The sequence below is a fragment of the Asterias rubens genome, chromosome 10, assembly GCF_902459465.1.
Source record: "Asterias rubens chromosome 10, eAstRub1.3, whole genome shotgun sequence".
Classification (NCBI taxonomy): domain Eukaryota; kingdom Metazoa; phylum Echinodermata; class Asteroidea; order Forcipulatida; family Asteriidae; genus Asterias; species Asterias rubens.
The window spans coordinates 5,269,518-5,297,468 of record NC_047071.1 but is presented as its reverse complement, the minus strand read 5'-3'; the positions used below and the strand labels follow the sequence as shown (position 1 = coordinate 5,297,468).

General features: G+C 38.0%; 2 protein-coding genes across 5 annotated transcripts in view; one reads left to right on the top strand and one right to left on the bottom strand.

The window, feature by feature from the left end:
- Nucleotides 1-312: 312 nt before the first annotated feature.
- On the bottom strand, nt 313-3,963 carry LOC117295775 (F-box only protein 33-like). Of its 3 annotated transcripts, none has more exons than XM_033778522.1 (4): nt 3,887-3,963; nt 2,423-2,936; nt 1,365-2,056; nt 313-1,007 (listed from the first exon to the last, which is right to left on the bottom strand). In XM_033778522.1, exons 2-4 carry the CDS (start codon nt 2,923-2,925, stop codon nt 715-717), a joined length of 1,488 nt encoding a protein of 495 aa, XP_033634413.1. In that variant the 5' UTR covers nt 2,926-2,936; nt 3,887-3,963; the 3' UTR covers nt 313-714. The 3 variants fall into 3 exon arrangements, with proteins under 3 accessions (XP_033634413.1, XP_033634412.1, XP_033634411.1); XM_033778521.1 differs by lacking the exon at nt 3,887-3,963 and adding an exon at nt 3,557-3,721; XM_033778520.1 differs by lacking the exon at nt 3,887-3,963 and adding an exon at nt 3,575-3,721.
- A 1,190-nt stretch (nt 3,964-5,153) lies between these two features.
- Nucleotides 5,154-27,951, top strand: part of LOC117295725 (CREB-regulated transcription coactivator 1-like) — a 60,287-nt gene continuing 37,489 nt past the window's right edge. For both annotated transcript variants that reach the window (XM_033778445.1, XM_033778443.1), the window contains exons 1-4: nt 5,154-5,277; nt 5,467-5,595; nt 10,270-10,380; nt 27,569-27,627. In XM_033778445.1, coding sequence (XP_033634336.1) covers nt 5,167-5,277; nt 5,467-5,595; nt 10,270-10,380; nt 27,569-27,627 — 410 coding nt within the window. In that variant the 5' untranslated portion in view covers nt 5,154-5,166. The remainder of the gene's footprint in view (nt 5,278-5,466; nt 5,596-10,269; nt 10,381-27,568; nt 27,628-27,951) is intronic.

Sequence of the window (27,951 nt, the reverse complement as noted above, 5' to 3'; positions counted from 1 at the left end):
GAAAATTTAGGCTCAATCGGTCATCGGAGTCCGGAGAAAATAACGGGAAAACCCACTCTTGTTTCCGCACGTTTCGCCGTGTCATGACATGTGTTTAAAATAAATCCGTAATTCTCGCTAACGAGAATTTATATTGTTTTACTGTTTTCTCAAAAAGTAAAGCATTTCATGGACTAATATTTCAAGAGAAGTCTTTCACCATTACCTTCTATAAACCCTGTAAATTATTTGTAAATCTGTGAACTTTTATTTTTTTTTCTGTACCGAAAGGGTCCAATGGCTTTAATATAAATCATAATACTGCTTTCTACTATCATTATCTTCAGTGTAAGTTTAATATAAATCTGTGGACATTGTGTTTTGTGTTAGAAAAAAGTACACAAACACTTTAAGATGAGTTGGCAATATCACTATAGTGATTTGAATTGTAACAGCACACTTTTCGTGTCCATTTTATGAACAACAGTTTGAAAACAACTGATATAGCAGTTAATCTCAACGTTACTTTAATGGCTGGAATAAAAAAGGTATTGAGATTGTCGAACACAAGATAAAGAGTTACTCAATAGTTATCTGTTGTTCGTTTGGTTTCTTTGTAACAAAAAGAGTACCCATGATTGCGGCTGTGCATTTTAGCCATCAAATTAGTACACAGTTAAGATGATAGATCAGTCTTAACTCTTTGTGAAATCGCTGCATGAATTTCATAACTTGTCAAAGATCAATACCGAGATACAGATCATGCGAGAGGAATTTCTGTCTTGTCATGCGTATCCTCTCCACGGGTCTCCAAGGTCGCTTCAAACTACTACTAATGCCTCGTATCTTTTCTTCAAAGTGGAGGGTGACGCTGGCCACGCTCTCCGTACACGGACTATCGTAAGAGGTAGGCGTTTCTTCGTCGAATTCATCACAGTTGTGACAGATGAGGTCAACCTTAAAGACGGCTAGACTTGGTCCTCGAAGTAGAGCTACTGCCTCCATATCACAGGCCAAAACTTTATATCCTTGAAAATCATCACATAAATTAATCGTTATTTAACAGGTCTGTTTTCTTTGTTTATGGAAGGGCAAGGGCACCAAGGCATTTTCTCATTGGTAAAGGGCATCCCATTAGGAAATTGCAAATTTATACTGAAACATTTCAAGGGGGCATGGAGGCAATCGCATTTGAAGTTTCAGGCCTGTGTTAACTTTTCGAATAAAATTGCTATTGTCGAATAAGGTTGCTATTGTGTTTTTTTACTTTGAATTTGGGGATGGAAAAGAGTGAGAGGGGGGTAGGGGGTGGTAAAAAACGGATTCCCTGTTTAAAAAGGGAGAAATCATATCCCTGTACTTTAAGTGATTCCCATTTTGCATACCTGAGACAACGAGATGTTTCAACTTCTTGCAATTCCAGCTCAGCATCACCAGCGGATCTTCTTCTGTATTGTCACCAAACAACGGAACCGCTCTGTCAGAATGCAGCTCCAGTTTTTTCAGCACGGAACGATAATTCTTGGCAACCGTGTCGAGCAACTCTGGCGTCAGGGAGCTGGGATAGCACACTAGAATTCTAAGTGACGTTAGCGGAATGCTCGGTAAAAGTTTGTCGGTGAGGTCGTCCAATGTACAATCGTCGGAAACGACCACGGATGCGGTGACTTGAACGTCCGGGCAAAGACGCGACAGCTTTCCCCAGGATGCGTCAGTGGACCATGCGATGGCGTCGTTGCCGAGACCAGTGATCATGTTAAGTTGTCGGAGACTGGAGGGCTCGATAGTTGAGATCTTCTGCAGTAGCTGGTCTGTGATGAAGGACATGTTTAGGGTTAGGACGGACAAGGTCTTAAACTGAGGCAGATTGGCCAAGAGGGTGGTATCATCTGTTGGTGGCAAGACTTCTGGAATACCCTGGAATGTTGGTAGGTGGAGGACCTGAAGCCGTTTGGCAAACTTCTCAGCGAGCTCTTTCAGGAACTGTGGTTGGACGGAAGCACTGACTCCATGCCCTAGTGCGAGGTACTTGAGCTTTGTTGTCCCTAAGACGACAGTCATTAGGCTTTTTGTTATCCTAAGGAAAAACAAAATTAGAAACAGAGAGTATTAGTTTTTTAGAGCGTATCAAATAATTCACATTTCTAGGATCTTATTGATGCCGACACAAATGACCATTTCTACTCATACTCACACGTCACTGCATTACCATGTGGTACAACAAATAAATGCACAAAGACTCTGCTATGATCAATACAAAAGGGCTAAATTTCATAAAGCTGCTTTGACAGTAACACATTTGTCGAGCCATATTTAAATTGCTCAACAATTTTCTGCTTAGCGTAAGTGAGCAGGATACCAGTCACACGGCAGAGTTGTAATTTGGCTGGTTTCCTTATTCTGGTTTAAAGCAAACTTTGGTTGTGCTGCAAACTGAACTCACTTAGAATCAAGCTCTTCATCCGGGGACAGTGTACATTTGCAATCCTCATTCTGTGGGAACAGAACAAAAATCAGTTTCTCTAATCCTTGATTTCCTTTAAGACCATCCAGAGTCTTTGGGATCTCTTGGTATAGCGCCTTGTACTTTGGCAAGTCGTCCGGTCGCATTTCATAGGATTTGTCCTCTGAGGAAGTGGATGAGGGGATGCTATCTAGTGCCTCGTTGTAACGCCAGCCGCAGCTAATCCCATGATCTGGCAGACGGACTGTCACCGTCAATTCACGGACAAATTTGCCGCATTTTTCGAGAATCGACCGGGCTGGTTCACATCCAACTTTGATGGACAGTGTTATCTCCATGCTGCGCCAGAAAGATGGGTGGAAGTAACAATCTCGCCAGCGTTTGCATGTTGAAGATGCTTGGGCTCTGTCTTTGCGAAGCAGATAAGAGTAGATGTTGATAACAGCTGTGTCCGGGAGTTGGTTCCAGTTGATGGGGTCCATGTTAAAAAATCCTGATACAATGGGGAGAAAAACAGACAAAAGAAGAACTTTTAATTTGTAGTTACTCAACACTAGCCTAGACTAGAGACAAATACCTAAGCTTGGATGGATTCCCCAGAACAGTCTATGGTATTAATTTGGTTGAATTTTACTAGATCAGATCGTGAATTCACACTAGCCCAGGTTGGACTTCCCCGTTGAAGTGTAACGGAGGAGTCCAACCTGGGCAAAGCCAAAACAGGCACATTTCACGTGAAATGGGGAAGTCACAGCAGTGTGATGTCATATTGTATTCATTGGTCATATTCAATTCATAGTTAAATGTTTGTCAAAATGGCTTTCATTGATTGAAGTCGTTTGTACACATCATGGTTTTTTTTTTTTTGGGGGGGGGGGGAGGGGGATGGTGCCTATATGCTGGACTCCCTACTGGCATTAGATTGGGTGTAGCATGGCCCCACTTGTGACTGTCAATACTGTACGGGGTTTCTACAAAATACAAATCACTTAATATTTTATAAAAAAGACAATCTTTATTCATGAATTTAAACGGTTTGCCAACTCAATAAAACCTCTTCTCTGCATGTTTTATATATATAGTAAATAATAAATAGTTGTTTTAGTAACATACATTGGCTGACTAAAATACCTGTTTCACACCTAGCACTAGTGTTTTACTTTTGACAGTTGTCGAACTGAAACACGTGATTTTCAAATTGAAAGAAGTTTGTTTGTGGGCCGGGTGGTGTGAGCAGAGAGTGCAAACAAGTGCTGGGCAGTCTGTTCTGAACTGCTCACTGTATGATGTGTGGAGAGCAGCAGGTCGGATGGATTAAGGCACCAAACAGTAGCCCCTTCTTGCCACTCTGGTATTCACAGATCGTGCACTATCTATGGCGATTATTATTTGGTCAGAGTATTCATCGATATTTATTTTTGACTGCGCTCATTGATTAACCACCCAGCACATAGGAGAAGCATGCATGCACTGTGCGACATCAGCTAACGTAAACATTTCAGTGTGAATTTGCTGTACGGTGTCTCATGTGCACAAGGGACTTCGCAGAGATGTCCAAGTAACTCTTGGGAACCCGACTACTGTAATAAAACAACAACATTAGGCCGTGTCCGAAACGGCGACTTCGGCTACAGCTACGGCTAGATCGCGCGCGTCTGCCTATTCTTCAACACTGGTAGACGCGCTGATCTAGACGTAGCTGTAGCCGAAGTCGTCGTTTCGGACACGGCCTTAGACTTGTTCCCAGTCCCACTGTGCGGAAGGGGCGGTTGGGGGCGGTTGGGGGCGGGGTTAAGACAACATTTTCGACATCAAAAAGGGAGATTTTTTATTGTTTTTGTAAAGCTGAAATACTATAAAGTAGACATATTTCAGAAAACGTTATTGCTTATTATTATTATTATTATTATTATTATTACTTTTATTTTTGAAATCAACCTATGCAAGTATACCTCAATGGCATAAACAACTTTGCAAAATGGGCCACATGGTTTCCTACCGAGTTGCCTGTTTTGGCACGGGTCTTTGGCTCTTGTAAAGGGGCACTTTTCTGAGTTGAAGGACTGAAAATAAGATGTCCCATTGTGAAAGCGCAGATAAAGGTACAATATAATGGGATGTGATTATCAGGCGGTAAGGAGGTAGAATAATGCATGGTACTTGGTACAGACTGCCGCAGGGGTGGGCGGGGCTAGATACCCCATGAAAAGTCCTCTCTTCTTGAATTTAAATCAATCAATTGACATTTATTCTATGTTAGCAAGTACTGTTTCATATAGATCTCAATCCCAATTATGCACATTTTAAAAAAGTATTCAGAGAGACTTAGCCTACATTTGAAAGTGGGATAGCTATAGCCAACTTTGGTTACAGACTGGGCGGCCCGGGAAATACATCACGAGGACATGTACAACTTCCCTCTTTCAAAATTGTTGCTCGATCTAATTTGTGTGTCTGGCTGGGCTATATTGATTGATAAATATAGTGTGTGTTATAAATAATAATATTATTAACGAATTGCTTTCATAAAAATAGAAAACATGTTGATTTTTATGATGCGCAATGTGTATGTATTTTTTCACCATCTTCAACTCCGGTGAATCACATGGACAATATGGCAGCCGTTGATTGGTTTAGAACTGACCCCCCGCGATGGCTAAATGACAACACACTCTCTGCTTTCTAAAAAATTTATAGTAGCCATCCAGGCTTTACGTTGCAAAATGACGAGCCCGCGGAAATTTGCCGAGAAAATAGCCCTTCACAACCAAAAGCAGGCCGAAGAAACGGCTGCTTTTGATCAGATTATGAAAGAGGTTTCAAATGTATCAAGGGTAAGTTTCTTGTGGTCTCTATAGGTGTTTTTCTGGGTCAAAATGTGGGAAATGTTTAGACGGAGTGAAGCAAACTCTGTGTGGCTTCCTCCATTACAATTACATGTGTTTTCTGTGGGTGCAAAGCAGTCGCTATCGTTCGTGTATAGTTACCGTGCGTTTTATAAATGGTGTTTTTCTTCATTTCAGCAACCATCACCACACAGCCATATAGGACATAAATCTCACCATTTACAGCTTGCTCCAACGTTAGGAGCCTACAGAGGAGGTTCCTTGCCGAATGTTAACCAATTAGGAAATAATTCTATAGATTTACAGGTAAGAAGATTTTTGTGCTATGTAAATTAAAATCCCAGTCCAGTCATGATTGTCAGTGGGACAGTGGCAGAACTGCTCTGGCTGTGTGTGTGTTTTATGTGTGTGATGGTATTGATGGTGGTACCATGTTAAAATGCCGGCCATGACTGCATGGCTGTGTTTAATAGTAGTAGTGTTTACTGTTACTTAGTGTTGGTTAATCATAATAACATGTACAGTATTATTAAAGCACCGTCATTCATTTCGCGAATATTCATCACATGTCCAACAGCGCGTGCTGAATCTATGATTTTATGAAATAATTTCATGGCAGTCCAATGTCACGACACTAGCTCACTACACGCTACTTGGGTTTAATGATTAAAGTGCATTATGTTAGGCCGTGAGAATGAAAATGATAGATTTGCGTCCACCGACCGCATGCTCTGAAAGCTACCGCCGAAAAATGTCATTATTTTCACAAAATTTCTTTATTTTCACAAAAAAGACTCTGCATCACAATGTTCAAGTTCAAATCATCGAACAAGGGTAAAAGGTTATATTTACGCATTTTACTAGTAGTACTATACATGGCAGACATTCGCCGGGATCGTGATTGCGATCGCGATTTTTTTATTTGCAGTAGAACACGCATCTGCTGTCGTTCATCTGTCGAGCGCAATCAACAAATTTGCGCAAAAATATTCTGCGCAATTTTTAATTTGCGCTATGCAGAATAGGCAAATTTGTGTATAGAGCTCCAGTTTGCGCAATTTGAAGATTGCTCATCTTCGTGTGCAAAATAATGAATAATAAAACTTTTTATTATTCATTATTAAGCCTCAGTCATTTAAAAAATGTCCGGACGCAAATCTAAAACTTTCATTCTCGTGGCCATAGTCGATAGAGGATAGAGGTAGAAACTAGAGTACTGATTGAGTGATTCAGTCTCTGCTCACGGCGCATGTGTGAGTAAGAACACGTGAGCTACTCCAATGCCATTCTGCACAACTCTGCCGCGCACTATAAGGTTTATCGTGAATAGCAAAATATCAATATCGCTGTTGAACACACACACAACCCGAGCAAACTGCCCCATATGCCTTCCCACAACGCATTGCAGTTCTGAATCGCGTCAAACCTTAGGAATACGCGCACGCATGTCAGACTTTATTTGTCAGACTTTTGGTTACAAAGTGTAATGGGTTGTGATTGGTCAATACGCAATGGAGCGGAGCTTAATGGATCGGTCTATTGTACACAGTCCATAAAGTAGGTACCTGATACTTGTCCTTGATTATGAAAAATTTTCGTCAACAAGCACAACTGTCAGAAACCATCACTTGTCTTGACCTGACTTGTCTTATAATTAATAATATAGTCTGTGTGAATTTTAGTTATTATATATGCACTGCACTTTGCAATTTACATTTTCTATTTTATTTATAACAAAACGCATCAGGAGGTGTCATAAAACCAGAGGATTGTTTTCCTTTATAAAAATTATAAAATATTTTATTCACTAAAGTTGGGCTGATCAAAGTGAATCAACAAGCAACTGAATATTAATACTACAAAAAAAGTAAATAGATAATGGCTATGATCTGATTTGGCTGTTGCTGAATAATTGCAGTGAAGTGCCAGTTTATTTCACACAATATTAATTGGTCTCACCATAGGTGGACAGTTAATGTCATGGCTCAATTTTAGGAGGAAAATCCACCTGATGGATGGACATCAGGTGGATTTTATAATACCTAAAAAAGTTTACTGAACTACAGTTTCATGGAGCTGAAAATTTTGTTTAAACATTTTCTGCTTTGCAAAAATAAGCAAGATACCAGTCATAGATGAACATGTGACACTGGTATTCTGGCTAGTTACCTTTCTTCTGCTAGGCAGCTACTTGTGGTTTTAAAGCAGCTTTATGAAATTGGGCCCCGAATAGAAATGAGGGTGGGGGGGGGGGGAGACACCCATAACATTATCAATCTTCAATGCTCAACAGAATTGAAAGATGTGTGTTAGACTGAAAGTCAAATGTTCATTTCATTATTTGAACTAAAACACAAGACTTTTCTGGTCCTGAGTTTACTGGCCCAAGGTTAAGGTCACTGGCCTTGGGCATGCGGTCCTGTGTACATTTTGAACCCTGGATCTTGGTGTAGGTCAAGTAGTGTACCAAGTACACAAGTTACCGACATTGCATTAAAAATGTTACTGTAAAATTTCACTTGTACAAGTGTTGTGGACTTGCTAACCTGTTTCTCACCTTTCTTGAAGTTCATTTTACTAACAATGTACATTTAATGGTTGGAAGGACATGCGTTTACAATCCATGAATGTGTGTCAATTGTACTGTGAGGTGGAGAGAAGCAATTAATGTTGTGCACAAGGGTTCAAGTTCAGTGTCCAGCTGTGATAGAATTTCAAACCAACATTCCAGCAAAATTAAACACGACTTGGGGTCAATGGTACCCCAAGTGGTCAATTAAGTTAGGATTTTATTGTTCTTCTAATTCTGTGACACAAATGTGTAGTACAAACTTGCACAACCTGATCACTGTTTTGAATATAACAGTGTACATTACCAGTGATCATTGTTATTTTTATGCAGCTCCAATGCACAGTGCAGCTACTTAATTAACAAATAAAAAGATGCATACAGTAGATGTAGGCCTACATAAATGTGTGTGTTTATGTACATTGTACCGGAGTACAATGTATTAAATGAACATGTACAATGCCCATGTACATCATGTACAATGCTTGCACACATGACATGTACAATGTATCTCATGATGTACATTGACATTGTAATGTAAGCAGACATGGTGCTTCGTTTTTTCCGAAAGGGAAAAGGGCTAGCACATATATGTTTTCTCTCAGATTGTACAGGGCATCTCTAGGATGAGGAAATTGTTCATTTCCATTGGAACACTTTAAGGGGCACCAAGGCAATGACCAGCCCTGGTTATAAGAAGGGGGAATTGTTTTAATTGCCTTTGTGAAGAAGCATCAGATCTGTATTAAAGCCATTGGACCCTTTCGGTAAACAGTATTGTCCAAGGCCGACACTTCGTGTATCACAACATATATAAAATAACGTACCTGTGAAAATGTAGGCTCAATTGGTCATCAGAGTCGGGAGAAAATAACGGGAAAACACACCCTTGTTTCCGCACTAGTCGCCGTGTCATGACATGTGTTTACTATAAATCCGTAATTCTCATTGTCGAGAATTGATAATTTTTTTAATGTTTTCTCAAAAAGTAGAGCATTTCATGGAATAATATTTCAAGAGAAGTCTTTTACCATTACCTTCTGTAAACTCTGCAAGTTATTTGTAAATCTGTGAACTTTTATTTATTTTTCTGTTCCGAAAGTGTATAATGGCTTTAAAACAAACATCGAATTAGAAGGTTTACAGTCAATAAGTCAAAGCTTTGAAAGCTTTTGTACTACACAGTGTGATGATCCAAAACAAGTTGGATCCGAGCGTAAATAATTATCACAAGAAATAATGTATAGTCACAGGCCTGGTTTGATCATGATGACACAGCCTATTTTATCTACACTAAAGCTCCAGGATCCTCCTAAAATAATGTAAAAGTAAAGACAAAAACATTTGACCCCCCACCTTCCAGCAAATCAACATCTCTTACATATCATTAACATGCTCTAGTCTAGAGGTTATTGTTTTCAGTACAAATAGTACAGCAGTGTGACCTTTTTGCGTTGGTTAGATTATATTTTTAGATGAATGTCATGTGTTTTGAAGGATGGAAATGAAATTGTTCTTTTCTGTACCTTAAAAAATAAATAAAGATGCTCTAGAGTTGTGTAGAAATGTAAAAGGCCATTTTGTGACGTAATTTTGTTTACGTAATGTAAGTGTATACGCCATGTACAAAGTAGATGAATACAGTTATGTGTAGAGTACTGTATAGGCCTAAAGGTTTAAAGGAAGTGAGTAAAGCTGCACAAAATTCCATTCTCAGTAAACAAATTTAGACAGGGCCCAATTTCGTATAAAGTCTGTTAAATGCAGAGAATGTACCATAGTTGGCCGAAATATTTGATTCAGCTTGTAATGTCATCAATATTGACCAGAGTGCAAAATAATAAAGATAATTCCCAATCCACCATGCTTGGTTAAAGGCACTGGACACTTTTGGTACAGTGATTTTCAAAGACCAGTATTCTCACTTGGTGATCCCAACATTTTTGAGTTAATCCAACGGTTCTTTTCAGAACCACCCCAACTCATTTAGAGATTGTTATTACATGGTGTTACCGCAAACTCGTCTATATATCTTATTTCCACCAAAGTTTCAAATCCCACCCAACATTTTGCATAAAATAACAAATCTGTGAAAATTGTTGCTCAATTGGTCATGAAGCTGCGAGAAACAGTGACAGAAAAACATCCTTGTTGCACAATTTCAGATTTTACGGATAATTAACAAAAATATTATGCTCCAGTTAGAAATTTAAGATTTATTCATAGGGTGCCCTTTTCTAAGCGGAAAATGCCTCGGTGCCCTTTCAAAAATTATGCATACATGCCTGTAGCTGTAGAGAATCTGACTGTCATGGAAGATTCACAATAATTGCGTTGATTTTGATACTGTAACCATGGTAACAAATCTACAAGTCATTAGTTAATCCCTCTCTCCTTTTTTTTGCTTTCAGAATGCATTACATAGTTTAGAAGATATAAAAGCTGCAACGACCAGGTCACCTGTTGGAGATAGAGTTTATCGTTCACATCAACGGAGTGGTAGCGGCCATAGATCAAGGCACATATCCTTTTTAATATGAAAGTAAAACGCAGTCCGACTTCAATTGAGGTACAGATTTGTTCTTGTAGAGTCATAACAGTAGATTTTGTTTAGGTACAGTATTTAAACCGTTAAATTATATTTAGCAAAAAAAATGTTCCTGAGAAGGGGATGGGGCAATGAGCTTGACGTTGTTCAAGTCAATGCGTTGATCTTTTTGTTTGCAGGCCTGGAATTTTGAGATGGTTTTGAGGGCTGAGATGGTTTTGTCTTGGTTGTTTTTCTTCACAGATGCTTCAATCTTGTTGGGCACTGTTTGGTATATCTTGGCATTTCTTGGCTGAGCGGTCTAGAGCATTTAACGGAAGTTCTCATGACGTAGTCATGAGTATTATGCAGACGGCATTTAACTTTTTTTCATTTCATTGTTTTGAAGGCCTTATGTTGGTGGTAAGTGGGTCCAAATCCAGGTCACACTTTTCACGATGGTAAAAAGCCCTCCATTGAATTCAATGCACAGCACCCATGTTTGTTCTGTGAACACAGGAAATTGCCCTGACCACACTGGGGAAACAAAAATACTCATGTTGATTGCACTTAGGGATTTGCACAATCTGCAGATTGAGCTGCACAAACTGCAGATTGAGCTGCACAAACTGCAGATTGAGCTGCACAAACTGCAGATTGAGCTGCACAATCTGCAGATTGAGCTGCCAAATCTTCAAATTGAGCTGCCAAATCTTTAAATTGAGCTGCCAAATCTGCAGAGCGCAATCTGCAAATTGTTCAAATACGTTGAATGTGCTCAACAAGCATTCAACAGAAGTCACGTGCAACCATTTTGGACATCATTTTAGTTGGAATTTTTTTCTTTCTTGAGAAACATGTACATCTGACACAATCTCCATCAAGCCACCATATCAATGGGAAATATCCCCTGGCGTACTCCATATAAGTTAAGTATACATGTACATGTAGGCCTACAGTTCTTTGATGGATTTCAGAGCAGCTTTTTGTTGCTTACTGTTTTGGGGTTAAATTGAACTGTTACATTTTGACACACAAAAAATCCCAACCTACCTACCATTTTTAAAGTAAACATTACTAGAAACAGAACCTCATTTTTGTGGTTGACCACAACCCATGTACACAAACTTGTACAGGACTGATTCCTCCTTGTTGTAAGGGCAAGGCAGTTTTTCCTTAGTATGGGCGCCTTCAGGTGACTGGTGAGAAATATAAATTTCTGCTGGATCATTTCAAAGGGCACCAAGGTGCTTACCAGGGCCAAGGAGGCAACTGTCTATGTATTGCCTCTGTTTAGAATGAGGCCAGCCTCAAATTTTGTTAATCGAAACTTGTAATTTTACGACTGAGAAGTACAATTTTGTCGGGATGCAGGCTTTGTTGAAATGCCAATATCCTCTTCTTTAAAATCGTTTCTACGTCTTTTCTGTAAGATACACGCACACCTGTCCCATAATTAGACGTTGTAACTGGGTTATCAGAACAACTTAGAGTGTGGTTACAATGAAGAAGTATTTCATACACACCTGTACCTACATCAACACCACCGCAAACGCGCTGGATCTGGTTCAGCAGTTACATTACACAGAAATTAATTACACACTCTCCGTTTGACCTGTGAAAAAATGTCTTTTGTTTGAGGAGACTCATTGTAGAACTTAATCAAACCAACTAATTAAAACAGTCTGCCTAGTCACTCACCACCATCAGGAGTCGTTAAATCATAGTTTTTAATTAGCCGATATCAATTACTGATGCTACATAAACTGATAACGAGCTCATCTCAGTAATAGAAAAACTTGTGGAGCCCTTTGGAAAATCTCTTAAGATTGCTTGGGCGGGTGTCCGGTTAAAAGCTTTTTGTATTTAAACTGGAAGTATGTATGAGGGTTTTCATGTGAAGCTTTTAGTTGTGGTTTTGAGAAACAGTATTCGATTGCGCAGTTGATCATGTTGATAGTATTTTTTTATGGGGAGTTCACATTGCATTATGAATTTAAAACGAAAGGGCACTGTACTGTTGACAAGGGTCATCGCACATAATGAGTGGATTTATGAATTCAGATCCTTCAAAGTGGAAGGGTCTTGTAGCTTTGACAGCCTACATTGCCTTTGAAGGTGACAGAAGTGTGTAATAATTAAATTTACAATAATCAAAAAGAAATTATTGCATTTGTGACTGAAATATTTTGATCGATACTACGTTAGCACACACTTTTGATTATATTATACAAATATTGGGTGCATAGAGTGCATTGTTCTAGTGATATAATCACATCGTGAAATCTGGACTATTCCATTTCATGAGGCGAATGGAAAGATTTTGAGCCAGATTTTATGAGTGGTTATAATATTTTATATAACACCCAAGCAGATCCTTGCCATTTGATTGGAGGATTGTCCGTCACGTGATAGCAAATAAAAGTACCATTGCACGCTGAGTCACTCGCCGTGCTTTTTCGTTCCATCCGAAAAGTACCATTGCACGCTGGCAGCGTGCAATGGTACTTTTCGGATGGAACGAAAAAGCTGAGTAAAAACATCACTGCGTGCGCGTGTCTTTGGTAACGCAGCAGGTGTTACTGCAAGAAGGCATAGTAAAATTACTAGCATTCGGCTTCTACAGTTGAAATTGTTTGTTTTGAAAGTTGTTTCTTTCAATCAAAATGACAAAGTTCTACTTGGATGTTATATAAAACAAATAATGAATGTTTTTCATTCGTGCAATGGTGCGAATATGTTCATTCGTTGGAAGCTGGAATGTTCCATTCAACTCGGCTCTGCCTCGTTGAATAGAACATTCCATCTTTCAACTCATGAACATATTCGCACCATTGCACTCATAAACATTCATTATGTGTATAATAGTGCGTGACAATGTATGAATGAAATGTATTCAATTATTTGTTTCATATGACTCATACATACATGTAGATACTTGGCAGGTTCCAGAATTGGTTAAAATTGTGGGGGCTTTCAAATTTTTGGATGTTTGACCGCGAAGCACGCTGAATTGAAACAAGGTCCTCAGAATGTTTTTTTTTCCTGGTGTTTTTCCTACCAAGCCTGTACTGTGCAGTCTAGAGCATTCTACATGGTTTTATCTCAACGATTTTTGTGAATTTGTTGTGAGTCTTTCCCAAAGGCTAAATTGTACTTCAAAGTTTTATAGCTCATGGTGTTATTATGTAAGACTCATGGTGCAGGTGAAATTTAAGCCATCACATTATGTCATCATGTTGATGTACATGTATGTGAATAGATTCTGATAATGATGTGCCATCTCTACATTTAATGTACGAATGGCACCTGTTTAAACAACTATATACAATTACATGTAGACTAAAAAGTTTAAAACATTGAAACTTGCGACAATCGACAAATCTGTTGTTTGCAGTTGCCCTCCTTCGCTACAATTTTATCTATAATTTGTCCTCTATCGATGTAATGTAAACACAGCTAACATGTATCATATCTACATGTGTAATAAGTATGGATTTGTGAAGAAGTTGCAAATAGTTCGCTAGCGAGGGTATTTTAATCAAAGAAACGTGTATGTTAATTTCACTTTGGGGATAAATAATAATTTGGTGTGAATGTAAAACCCAAATTATCTTAGTTATCCCCCATGCGCACCTACTAGGTTCCCCCTATTTAAACAATTGCAGTGCCCACTGCTAACACATGGTATTCGAGTTGCCTCTAGCCACTGGGCTAGCTCGTTGGTCTAGTGGTACATGTGAGACATCTGCTCTAGTAATGTGACGGTCGTGGGTTCGAATCCCACCCAAGTGATTTGTCTGTGTAATGCAGATGTGTGCCGATTGGAAATCATATGTCATACTTCAAAGATAATTTAAGACTGAATACATACAACATACTACAGTAGACATATTCAGAATATCATATATGCCCTTGTGAAATGCACACAGCGGACATAACATTTTTTAAATTAATGATACACGATACAGTGTAAATACATACATTTAGTGTAAATATTGTCTCAACAAGTTTTTAAGAGAGTTTCAGAAATTGCTTTTGATGTTGCCAGACAGTATCTAGCATACCCATCAGGCTCTGCTACATGTCATTCAGAGATTTGTAAACTAAAAAAAGAACCCTGGTTTTATTTGTGGCGCCTTTATCAATTGCTATTTGATATTTGGGTTACTCCATGTACTCAGTTGGTGTTTTTTTTCTTCTTCTTCTTCTTCTTTCTTTTTCCCAAGTCATTCACTACACATTATTTAATTTAACACTCAAAATCATGCGAGGGATATATTTTTCTTGGCGCGAAAAATAGAGCCAGAATCGTTCGAAGATTCAGTGTCTTACATCATGAATAGATCCCATCCAGTGAAGGTGTTTATGAAACCGGCCGAGTGAATGAAGATTCATGAATCCGCCATTGTCCCTTATTATTTTGCCTTGGTTGCAATTCCTTGCCGTCCCCAATGTCCCTCATCGCCATCGCGTATCTCGTTACGAACGAAGGAGTGATATTGTTGTCTAGAGTTTCAACTCTCTCTCGCCCTGTTCTCCGCACAAACAAAAAGTCGAGGCTGTGTAACTGAAGCCTATGGTTCTCTTGGTGAAGCACCATACAAAACCTGGGCCCTGCGCAAGGTTTTTTTTTTTAAGGGATGGATTAATTTCACTTTGCTTTCGCCCTCCTGTGGGACGCAGATAATCAGTTTCCATGGCGACGGGTTGTGTATTGTGAATGAATAATTGGCAGTATTTGCTCGGTGCAATTTTTTTTTTTTTTTTTTTTTCGCAACTAATGTCCCTCATGTGCGCTATGTTTTCACGTCACGTCGATTGAATGCGACTCAGTCTGTTTGATGTCGGTAATCAATTTTGATCATGAATTTTTATCACATTTCATGATCCATTTTGATGCTTTTTTTTTCTTTAACTTCTTCTAATGTGCTAACAGAAGAATTTGTCTGGTGTTTGTGACAACTAAATTCTATTTAGCCCTTGAGACTTGAAGTCCCTCGATCAGAAAATCAAAAGTTTGATGGGTGTTACATGTTTCTTTTTAATTAAAAGCCCCATTGTGCAATTTCAGTTTATCCTTTGATTTTTGTGCATGTGATCTGAAATAATTAAAAATATTGCTAAAAAAACACTTTGTTTGCATTTTAGGAAACAGTTCTTGCTAATCAACCCTCAGTCAGCCCACAATACGCACTTATTGACCCACAATTCGCATTTGTATCGGCCCACAAATTTCTTCTACATTCTTATCCTACCTGTGTACCATTTGACATTGTACACAAAACATTTGCTATCCACATACATCGTTTAAATATACAATTGCTCTTACATTACACACTGAACATTGCTCAAAACCAAACCTTCTCTTCTTACAGAAATAGCAGTCAATAGATTCATAGATTCCGGAATAAACTAGACATGTCCTCCCTTTATGGTTCAACTAATTTCAGAGCAAGTGGTTTAACAATCCACCATCGCAGTACTAGCCTCAATCCTGTCAGCGTGAAGTCAACTAATTATGCAGGGATGAAGATGATCATGTGTGACAACATTCAGTACATATGTATACGGATCCTCCTCCTGTATGAAGGCAGTGAGGATCTCTCCTTGGTTATTAGTCAGTGGTTCAATGTGTTTGGAATATACTCTCTTAAAGGGAGGGTATGCGTTGGGTGACCACTCTGAAAATAAATGGTTAAATTTTTGGTTTGAAGCCCACAGCACATTTGATATTATGAAGTATTTGGAGAAACAGTTCACTTCAAAGTACTGCGATTATGTGGAAAGATAAACAGTTTTTATGCCCTAACTTTTGAATCTGAGAAGCGCCTCAGTGTAATTTCAAGCAAATTTTGGTCACGTTTTTACCAAATACTGGCATAACCTTGACTCCTCCTGATATTATTATTCATAGGATTCAGCAAAGCAGTCTCAATGTAAATTGGATGTAGAGTATCACTCACTTGTGTACACACATTGATAAAAAACAGGGTGGTTGTTTGCAGCTGTTTTCTTTCAGAGGTTGACATTGACTTAAAGAGGAGCTCCAAGGTCGAATACAGTTTTGTCATCCACTCATTTTCAAACACAAAGTTCTTATGAAAATGGGGGGGGGGTATTTGTCCTAAACTCCAAGTTTAAACAATGTAAAAGGTCTTTTTGTATACCCTTTTCGAGCTTCATTTGAAACTCAATGCATTGGAGATCAACAGCGAATGGGTCTGCGAACAGGAATTTTTGCGTTAGTCAAAAGGTCAAATTCAATGCTGTTTTGATTTTATCATCAATATTTAGGAATATATGAAATAATTTTACATACAAAAATGCTGAGATCCCTATATTTGGAATGTGACATTATTGGATGTTTTTGGACTGGCAAAAGACTGGTAGAGCCTTTAAACACTATGTTGATGCCGCGAACAAAATATACATTGATACCTCACCATGCAATACCTAAAATCCGTAATGATAGAAGTCTAAAAAACTGCAAGGTAAAACTTGAGCACAGGTGCCACAATATCGAGCTTAGCTTAGTCCTTAAATGCCCACATCTTACACTTGACAATGGTAAGACGTCTTCCAATGAGCCATGACCCGTCAGTTTCTAAGATGTTACTGTATGATTAAAAAAGGCATGTTAAAAAACGGTTGGGATCCCTATCCAAAGATAAAACACACACACATTTGTACATCACACAAAAATGTGTCACGATCTGTATTACATTCAGGTAGTATTTTTGACAGTATTGATGTTTTGTTTATTGTTGCGCTGCACCTTTATTGAACAATTAATTGATTAGAGTGGGCGGTATGCAGACACAAAGTGAACGCTCTGGTCTGGCATTCAATGCACTTGAACAACAATATTTTGATTGATGTTTCAAGCATACAGTAATGACTATAGATTGCTTCTTGCGCATGTACAGGCAAATAGGCATGTACCGTGTACTGTGCTTGCACACGTACAAGTACCATGCCATGTGTGCACGCATACATGTACATACATGTACATACATGTACATGGTTACACGCATGTATTGTACATGTGTGCCATATACCTACATATTATGCATGGTAACACACGTACACACATGTACCATGGTTACACACGTATGTATACCATGGTGACATGCTTACATGTAAACCATACCAGTAGAATAAGCTAACATTGTCATGTTTTGATCCAACAACTTTGAAATCGCCCTTTTATAAAAACCTTTTTCCTGTAATTGTCTTGAATGTGAAATTCTAATTCTCTCCCCAATTGTGGAACAAAATCTCCCTGATTGCAAGATGCAAATGTTTGCAGCTCCTGCAACATGTGCGCTTGTAAACTGTCAAAAATGTGTTAAGATTTTGATAAAAGTTTTTGAATCCATTTTCCTGGATTGGGTAGAGTAAATCTTTTGGTTTGTGAGTTGTTAACATTTTCTCCAGAGTCATATAGTCCCAGACGTACATTACTTCCTTTGTACTCTTACAGGAAAAAGTCTTTTTTTTTAGGGAGAGAGAAAAAAAGATTGACAAATATTATGGGTTTTGTTATGGATTGATATGACTTCCATGGGGGTAAACAATGCTGATTCAGATAAAACCAGGCATGCAACTTGTCCTGTGATCCGCTGATTTCTATTTTGTTTTATTCTCAGTTTTACCATTCAAAATGGAAAAGTACGATACAAAATCATTCAAATTTTGTAATTTCCTCTTTTTGGGGTTTAGTTATAGTTGCATGCCTGTAAAATGGAGTGCAATTTCAAGGCAATCACACCCTTAAGGAGAATTGAAGGCACACAGGATCTTAAGAATAAAGTATTGACTCGTACTTTGACGTGCGTGTGAAGAAAGCAAAGGCAAACCTTGGAGCTCTAGACGTACTTTCATTTCCTGGAAACTTCAGAGCTCCTTTTAACAAGTACTTGAAATCTTATGTGACAGCCGTCACTTGCATCACGCTGGGACAATACAGTGGCTAATGCTTGCACCTCACTGTTCAAGAGTTTTCTCTTTTTTAATACAGCATGCTTGGTATCAATTTTATTTAATTTAGTTTATTTTATTTTAAATCTTTGGACACTAAAATGAAGTACAACAATGTAAAAACTGACATCAGAGAGATGTGTCTTCCACAAGGCCCAAGTCAAAAAAAAAAAACTTAATGTATTTAAATAATAATACAAAAAACATATAAATATAAGTGTTTTGGAAACATTATTACCAAAACAAACACGCATACAAGACAAACAGACAACAACATAACAATATTATACAAATATTAAAACAACAACTAAATAAAAAAACTCAACATACACAGCAAACAAACCCATATTAAACAAACAAGCCAACACAAAACATACATACAGAAGACAGACAGACAGGCAAGGACACAAAAGATAGACAGACAAACAAACAAAAACCCAACCAGCAGGAATATCCCCACAATACACCAACATGACCAACGAACTTTTGTCTTATTTGCTGGTAATTTTATCCCTAAAGCAATTACAAAAGTCTGATTGTCAAGCTTGTTGTCAAATAATGCTTGCTTTTAGAGTCAGTAGACAGCGCTTTGTAACGGTTAACAGCACCAGCTCTGGTATTTCTGAGCAGCAGAGTGTGGGTTCGAGTCCTGGTTGTGGCACGTTAGTCCTTGGAGCAAGATATTTTACCATGCATGTGTTTGTCCTTCTGATAGGACAATAATGAGCTGATTGGTGTCCTTGGGTTTATCACCATTACCAGAAAATATCTATAGAAAAGTCTTGCCTCTGAAGAAGGTCCGGTTTGGATCGAAAGCTAAGGCCATCTACCCTACTCATTAATAATAGAAAAGTCAAGATGATGTAAATTTATGGAAAATTTCCCTGATTATTGAAACCTTTCACTATTGTTGAATGTAATTCTTAAATTGCCCTGTTACATAAGATCTTCATAACTGCAAGATGCAAATGTTATCAGCTCTACCACCTTAGTTACATAATTTGATAAGAAAAGAAATAAGATGGTCACAGCAGTAACAATTTTCCAGATGCATGTAAGTCACAACCCTCAATTACAAGTTTACTTCATTACCACAAACAAGTCAGGATCCCCCCAGAAGGAACTCTGCATTATCACCCTCTCTTCATTCAAGGAAAAGGAGACACAAATGGCAATAAACCGATCTGCCCTTTAAAAGTCGACCGTATTTACGGATATATCTCATCAATAATCTAGCCTAATGTACCATTGCTCCTGTGTCAATCAACAGGCAGAGAACAATGTTTAAAGGAACATTACAGTATGTAAGACAAAAATTGTGAGGGTCACAGATTTACATCAAACATACACTTTCTGATGATGATGATGGTAGAAAACATCCCTTGAAATATTTCAGTCAGAAATGTCATATTTACTGAGAAAAATAATAATATAATTTTGCATTTGTAGTTTATTGCTCAGTGAGAATTTTTTAAATTTGTTTTGTATTGCATCGACTTCTTTCAATACCTTCTCGTGACCCAGATGGCCGATCGATCTCAAACTTCTACAGGTTTGTCAGTTTATGTATGTGGTGGATTACTAAAGAACTTACACTGTCGGCAACTGTTTTGTTAGGAAAACTAATTCAGTAATGTTCCTTTAAGACGTTGGAAACACACTCAACACCTTTTTTTATCCCTCGTTCTTTCTAAAGAACCACCCACACATCTCAAAACAAGAGTTTATTCAATAGCAATAATACTTTGATTTGTTAACGATGCGGCGACCATCTCTAAAGCAGTGGAACATGATAGCAAACAAAACTGTATCACCTGAGATCTTGTTGTTCAACTGGTAACTATGCACAGCCACAATCATAGGTACACTCGTAAACTTTTTGTTACAAAGACAAGCCTTTTTGAGATATGTTACACAATGCTACAACCCTGTAAAGTTGTGGTAGATTTGTGCGTATTGACCATAGAAATAGAACGTATGTTATTCAGTGAAGTGCGCATTTTAGGCGACGCAGCGTTTACACGTAAACCTAATGGCCACCAACATGGTGAGCGTGGCATCAGTCGCGGCGTGTGATGCGCGCGTATAACGTCCGCCATACCTGAAAAAGGCTTATTGACAGGCCTGTTTGTTTCGTTTTTGAAAGGGCAAGGCCACCAAGACATTTTCTCCTTTGTAAAGGGCACCCTATGAGGATTTCAAGGGGACCAAGGCAATGACCAAGGCAATCACTTGTTGCCCCGGTGAAGTACCATGCCTGCATTAAGTGAACAATAGATAAACACTGATCAAAGCAATGAAACCAAATTTTGTTGATTTTGTTTAAAACAAAACAACTAATTATGAGAGGTATTTTATTCAATTGAAAGTTTGCAGAAAATTTTGAATTTTGTCAAAACATCTGCTTTTACGATTTAGTGTTTTACTAACATTCGCCGACCATGCCAACCAAGGCGGTTTATTTATCAACAAAAGAAAGGTCTATATATACCATCGCAATAAGCCTTTTTGAGATATAGCGGACACAATGCTACAACACTATAAGGTTTGGGAAAATTTGTGTGTATGCACCCAAATCGAACAGTACACTCGTATCACGTCTGCCATCTCAAAAAGGCGTATTACCCCTATGTGTTGATGTACCAGCTGTGAGTGGGACCCCGGCAAGCCGTGTATGAAAGTCATGTTTCCATAAAAGGGAGGTTTCAGGGTTGTTGTTTTTTTGGTCTCTTTCTGTTTTGCCCCATCTTTTTACTGTGGGCTCCATTTGAAGCCATTGGACACTTTCGGAAACAGTATTGTCCAAAGCCCACACTTCGTGTATCACAACTAAAACAAACCTGTGAAAATTTTGGCTCAATCGGTCATCGTAGTCCAGAGAAAATAACGGGAGAATCCACCTTGTTTCTGCACGCTTCGCCGTGTCATGACGTGTGTTTAAAATAAATCAGTAATTCTCGATATCGAGAATTGATATTGTTTTAATGTTTTCCAAAAAATGTAAATCATTTCATGGCATAATATTTCAAGAGTAGTCTTTCACCATTACCTTCTGTAAACCCTGTAAGTTATTTGTAAATCTGTGAACTTAAAAATAAAATTCTGTACCGAAAGTGTCCAATGGCTTTAAAAAAATATTTAATCTTCTAAGTGGATTGTGATTTTATGCAGAAAACACCACACAGATAACGACTGTCAGGAAATGCATTCTGATTGGTTGAGGACTGGTCACATGTCACATGAGGTTGGAAACCAGTTAGGACCAGTGAATTCTTGTTCACTCTTTTTTTAGCCTCTGAAACAGAAACTAGATTCTGAACAGGGATATTTTTAAGAGTGGTTTACAAAATTGTAGCGCTTTGATCTTTTACACATGATAAAGACATTAGGGTCATGGCTGCAAGACTTGCCAGTACTTGGAAGTTGGCATTTCATTTAGCGTTCACTTCGCAAGGTTTTTACCCGATTATGAACCCAAAACTACCTGTGGAACGTTTAATCCGGTATTTCATTGGATAATACTTAAGAGAGAAAAAAATAGTTCTTTGATTTTTTTTGATCTACTGTATCTGGGCTAGACAATTAAAGCAACATTGGGAACAGTTTGACCTTTGGGACACACGGATAATGTTTTTAAAATAAGGGTTTTGAGGCATAAGCACAAAAAGGAGCCCAGCACAGCAAAACTATGCTTACCAGAATAAAGGTAACCAGCCAAAATACTGTGTCACATGCACAATATTTGACTTGTTCGTGCTAACATCTACTGAGAAAAAAAATTGTAAGCAAAATTTCATAGCAGAAAAATCTGCTTAAAGAATTTCTGCTTAGCAAAATTTAGCAGGATACCAGCCACAGATAATACATGTGAGGTGTTTTTTTTGTTGTTCTGGTTAGCATAATTTTGTTGTGCTTAGTTACTTTTTGGGCTTCAAATGCACCAGCTTTATGAAGTTTGGCCCTTGTGTAAACTAATGCACAGAGTATTAAACTGTCATTGCACTTACTATGTTGTGGGGGAAAAAATCACATGTTCGACAGTGTTTAACTACACAATGTTTCAGAACTGCAGACTGTGGCAAATCCCCATGGGAGACAAAGCGTATTATAGTCTATCTTTAGTAATGTGTTTCTTGGTCCCGGTGGACGAATGAATGATGAAATGTAGACGTCTTTGACACGGTGACACATACAAAAATATTCACCAATCTCTTGGCCAGGATTGATTGTCTACTCCGAAGGAGACAGTTGTTTGTGATGTTGTGTTGTTAAACAAGAGGATGATTTGATCAACCTCGCCGATTGTTCCAACACTGCTTTAGAAAAATCACCTCACAATGAACAAAAAAAGTCACTATGAATGAAATAAGACACGTGTTTTGATGATTAAGTACTGGGACAAATGTCAAGCACTTTCACTGTTGGATAATAGAGATATTAAATGGATGCCTTATTTGGATAGTGCAATTTGCATATTCATATTGAGAAAGTGTGTATTCATCTTTAAGAAAGGCGAGGCCATTCAATTCTCATTTTGGAAAAGGGCACTTACTTCCAGTGGGAAAACCTGAAAGTCTAGGGGAAACTTTTAAAGGGGCACCAAGGATAAGACATGGGGCAACTGAGCCAATAGCCTCCATGTCCTCTTCGTAATTTTAGGTCTTTATATTGTAAATCATAGGTCTGAAAGATTGACTTTTGTCACTTCTACATGTATGAAAGTTTCAAGAGGTGCTCAACAAATTTCTTTGCTAAGCAAAAAATAATTGAGTGGGGGAACCACTTGCTATAATGTCAACTTTGTGGGAATTTTGGCTGTTAAGCAAAATTTATGCTTACAGGCTTTGGGTAATTGGTCCCTGATGTTTGGACCCCAGGAGAGTCTTTCTCTTCTAAGAAAGTTAACAAGACAGCAAAATTAGTAAAATTTACGCGTATAAACTTTAAGAAGAGATGTTCAGCTTGTTGTGGACCATAACACTACATGTACATGTACGTGCCACTCATACAGGGGGAAAGGTTTTTGTAGGGCATTGAATTTTGTTTGTACCCTGACTGTATTCCGTCAAAATCCACATGATTTCAAACATTCTTATCCGATCCGCTTTACTCACTGTCGAAGACCCTTGTCGAAGACCCCAACGCTGGTGCGTTTAGCTCTCTGTTCAGCTTGACTGTGAGCTCTGTAAGTGGTTTTGCAGGTTCTGGCTCAGGGAGTGTACAACCGTAACATGACAAGAGCTCTCCTCTCAAACTCAAAGTACATGATCCGGTGATTGCCGGACATAAATTAGGGATTCCTGATGGTGGGAGGGGGGGGGGGGGGGGAGGGGGAGAGCGTCAGGTGAGGTAGTGTTAGGGACAAACTGTCTGTTTTATTAAGAAACTGCAAACAAATAATGGAGAAATGTGCGTTTTGTAGACACTTGTAAGGATTTGATGGGTGGGGATTTGAGTATTGAAAACTTTTTCAACAATATAGTGTACTTTATACATGTAGTTCAGGGTATGAAGACATTCTTTCCACCTTCTCTTTGCAATGGGTGATTGGCAGTGGAATTACTGCCATGAATTTCAATTGGGGTGGCGGGGGGGGGGGGGGAGTCGGAGAGGTACAAAATGTAGGCTTACAGGGTACAGATTTGGGGAGCAGCTTTATAGTATATACCTTACACAGAAATCATAAATTGCAAGAAATGTGCGACAAATGCTCTACCAATAGATGTAACTGTTGTTTTAGCTGAATTAGTTAACATGGTATTCATAATATTATTCGATCTGAAAAACATAGAAATTTAAAAATATTATTTTTTCTTTTAATCTCATTAAGGAGAGGAGAGGAGAGGGAGCAATGAATTGATTGAATGTCAAATGCTGAACATTGTTGTTGTATGGTTGTATAACATGCACATTTTGTACATTGTAGTAGGAGTTTTTGTTCATGTTAGCCATGTCAGGGGGGAAAAAAGCCTAGCAATAAGGAAAACAAAAACGAAACAAATAGTTTAGTGACATTTAGGACTACTGAAATGCATTGTACGGCACAGAATTCAGTGACATCAAAGCATACAGTGTTTTGAAATGCCAGAAGGCCTCTCGTGTTTGATAATGCTCTGTGCACACAGGCTCGCTGTCAACCGTGCTTTAATCACGGTGATGCCATCTTAGGTGCAAACATCGCATAGGAAATGAGTATGGCCAAACTGAGGCTTGGAGGGCATAACAGTCTGGTGCTTTGATTATCTAGAAGTATGAACTGTGATTGTTTAGATTTAAGTGCATCATTTTGCTTACAGGGTAATGTTTCAATATTTTCTCATTATTTTGTAAAGCAAAACAAATGTCTTTGCCTGAAGTGTTGGTCCGGCTTTATCTCTTTGCTTATCCTTTGTACCAACGAAGGAAGGCTTAATTGAAACGGGTTCGGACAAAGTCAGTTTCATTGAGATGCACTTGCTAAGGGTAGAACAATTTGATCAAACCAAAACGGCAAGTGACATTGATGTTGGTCATAGTTTCCCTCCTGACTGAAGCTAACCATCTGAATGTATTTTTATGTAAAGCAGCTCAGTGAAAACAAATGTGCCTTGGTTGACGTAAACAAACCAAAAAAATAGGTAAAACAATATTGTGAGAAATTATGGTTTAAAATGAAGACATGTATCAACCCAAACTATGGACATTTTTGTTGTTTGAGACACCCTTTACTATGACATTGTGTAACCTACCGATAATGGTTCAATGTACGGTCTCAGTAGTGTTTTTATGCAGTTAGACCGAAGTGCACCACGTGGGGATGAAGTTTCACACGTTCTTTTGATTTGCTCTAGAACAGATCTAAAAATTATTATTTTTATTTATTCGGCCAAGTTTTCGACAAATGTTACCGGTAACATATAACAGCACAAGACACAACAAAATTATACCTAACAAATCTTGTGACACCTACAACAATAATAAACCACTGGTGAAATGGAAACAGAAAACTGATAAATCAAAGTCAAAACATGCCAAAAAGATAAAATTATAACTTCTGGATAAAAACAATGCACATAATCAATGCGTTTAAAGGCACTGGACACCTTTGGTAATTGTCAAAGACCAGTATTCTCACTTGGTGTATCCCAATATACATAATGCATAAAATAATAATGCATCATGCCTGGAATTACACGAAGGCCATGGCCTCTGTTGCTCTTGTTTTAGCCTTGGTGCCCCCTCAGAAGCTTCATTTAGACTTTAAAGACACCGGACAATTGGTAATTGTCAAAGACTAGTCCTCACAGTTGGTGTATCTCAACATAGGCATAAAATAACAAACCTGTGAAAATTTGACCTCAATCGGTCGTCAAAGTTACGAAATATTAAGAAAAGAAAAAAAGACCCTTGTCGCACCATGGTCACATGAATTCGTGTGCTTTCACATGCTTGATTTCAAGACCTCAAATCCTAAATCTGAGGTCTCAAAATCAAATTCGTGGAAAATTACTTTTTTTTGTTAAACTACGTCACTTCAGAGGGAGCCGTTTCTCCTCTCCCCATTACTCGTAATCAAGAAAGGTTTTATGATTATAATTATTTTGAGTAATTACCATTAGTGTCCACTGCCTTTAAGAGTTTTCCAATGGAAGTGCTCTTTGCAAAATAAAAAAGACCTTGCCCTCTCAAAGATGAAACTCCAGGCCTGAAATATGTACAGACTACATTATGAAAAATACATGCATAATTGCACACAATGACTAAATTTTACTTTTCTTGCTACGCAAACATAAACTAAAATTAAAAAGAATAAATTGTATTTGAAGGGTCATTTCTTTTGTGATGCTATGCGTATTCATAAAAATGCGTATTCATAAAAATGCATTGTGCTTTCGAAACGATGGTTGCTGACAGACTGCATCAATAACTCTCCAGTAGATCTAAATTATTCTTGCGAAATTGGGAGTCATGATTTCTGAAGCTCCTTTAAGATATTTTCTGCGAGTAAATAACCTGAACCATTGTATTGTCACAGTCGACCTATTTTCATTAGGGCAAATTCATTGTGATTAGTGTCATGCAGTTTATCAGAACCCCTCAATGACTACAATGTAGCATAGCAACACTGAACAATTGATGGATGAATTTATTTTGGGGATGCTATTTATAGCCGCCTGTAAATTTTGCTTTGCAGTACATGTACGATGCCCGCAACTTGCACAAAACTAAGTTGACATTAAACTCTATGTTTGTACTGATATTTTCTGATTTGGAATTATAGGATTGTTGCTTCTATTTTTTCGTCTGTTTTTTCTTAAAAAAAATAATTAATAAATAGTTTTTTCTAAAAGCATTCCAATAAGAAATTGTTTATATCATTAATTTAAGCCATGTTCAAACAAATGTCATTTTGTTTTAACATTGACAATTTATTTCTTTGTTATTTTACTTAATTTATTATTCAATGTGTGGTTTAAAGGCAGTGGACACTATCGGTAATTACTCAAAATAATTATTAGCATACAACCTTAATTGGTAACTAGTAGAGAGGTTGATAGTATAAAACCTTGTGAGAAACGGCTCCCTCTGAAGTGATGTAGTTTTCAAGAAAGAAGTAATTTTCCGCGAATTTGATTTTGAGACCTCAAGTTTAGAACTTGAGGTCTCGAAATCAGCATCTGAAAGTACACAACTTCGTGTGACAAGGATGTTTTTTTCTTTCATAGTTATCTCGCAACTCCAACAACCAGTCGAGCTAAAATTTTCACAGGTTTGTTATTTTATGGTCATGTTGAGATACACCAAGTGAGAAGACTGGATTTTGACAATTACCAATAGTGTCCACTGCCTTTAACAAATGTCTGAGAATGGTCTGGAATTACCTGAAGACCACGACCTCTGTTGCCCTGCTCCTGGCCTTGGTGCCCCTTCAATTTTTACCACAAACTTATTGAGCGCTATACATTGCAGGCCTTGAACTTCGCTCTTGAAGGGGCAATCACGGGCACCTCTATGATGGAAATGTAAAGTTTTAGTTGATTTTTTCCAAAGGGCGCCTTGGCAAAAGCACAGGGCACTACAAAATCTGTCGTAGGTACCATGGGTAAATTCAAAGCCTGCACTGTGAGTTAGGTTTTATATAATGAATTAATAACAATGAATTTTGTTTCCTTCGAGTTTTGATTGTTACACTTCAATTAATTCCTTAATTCCCATCATACGACACAGCACCATACCAGACACCTTATCTGTCACCGCCAAGTGATACAAGTTGGAGAAGGTAAGTCAACTTATGCTTTTTCATTTACTTCAGTTTTTCCTTAAAAATTTACAATTTATTTCGGAGCGGTTTAAGTTATTGATTATTTGTACACTGTAATGTGGTCAATTTTGTAAATTATATTTGTTGAATTTGGTCGTGGTGGGAAACCCCCTTTGAAATACTTGTTCTCAGAATTTTTTTTTTTTTTCAAGAAATTAGAAGAAAAAAATATTAGTTTTTGTCTTGAGACAAAAATATGAAAACATTTAAGATTTTTCCCACTTTTTTCTTGTGACTCCATAGACCGATTTGGCTGACACTTTCACAGGTTTGTTATTTTAT

Coding starts and splice junctions, on each gene's coding strand:
- LOC117295775 (XM_033778522.1), bottom strand. CDS start 2,925: ATGGACCCCATCAACTGGAACCAACTCCCGGACACAGCTGTTATCAAC. Junction 2,057..2,422: donor GATGAAGAGCTTGATTCTAA/GTGAGTTCAGTT, acceptor GTTTTTCCTTAG/GATAACAAAAAGCCTAATGA. Junction 1,008..1,364: donor GAAACATCTCGTTGTCTCAG/GTATGCAAAATG, acceptor ATGATTTTCAAG/GATATAAAGTTTTGGCCTGT.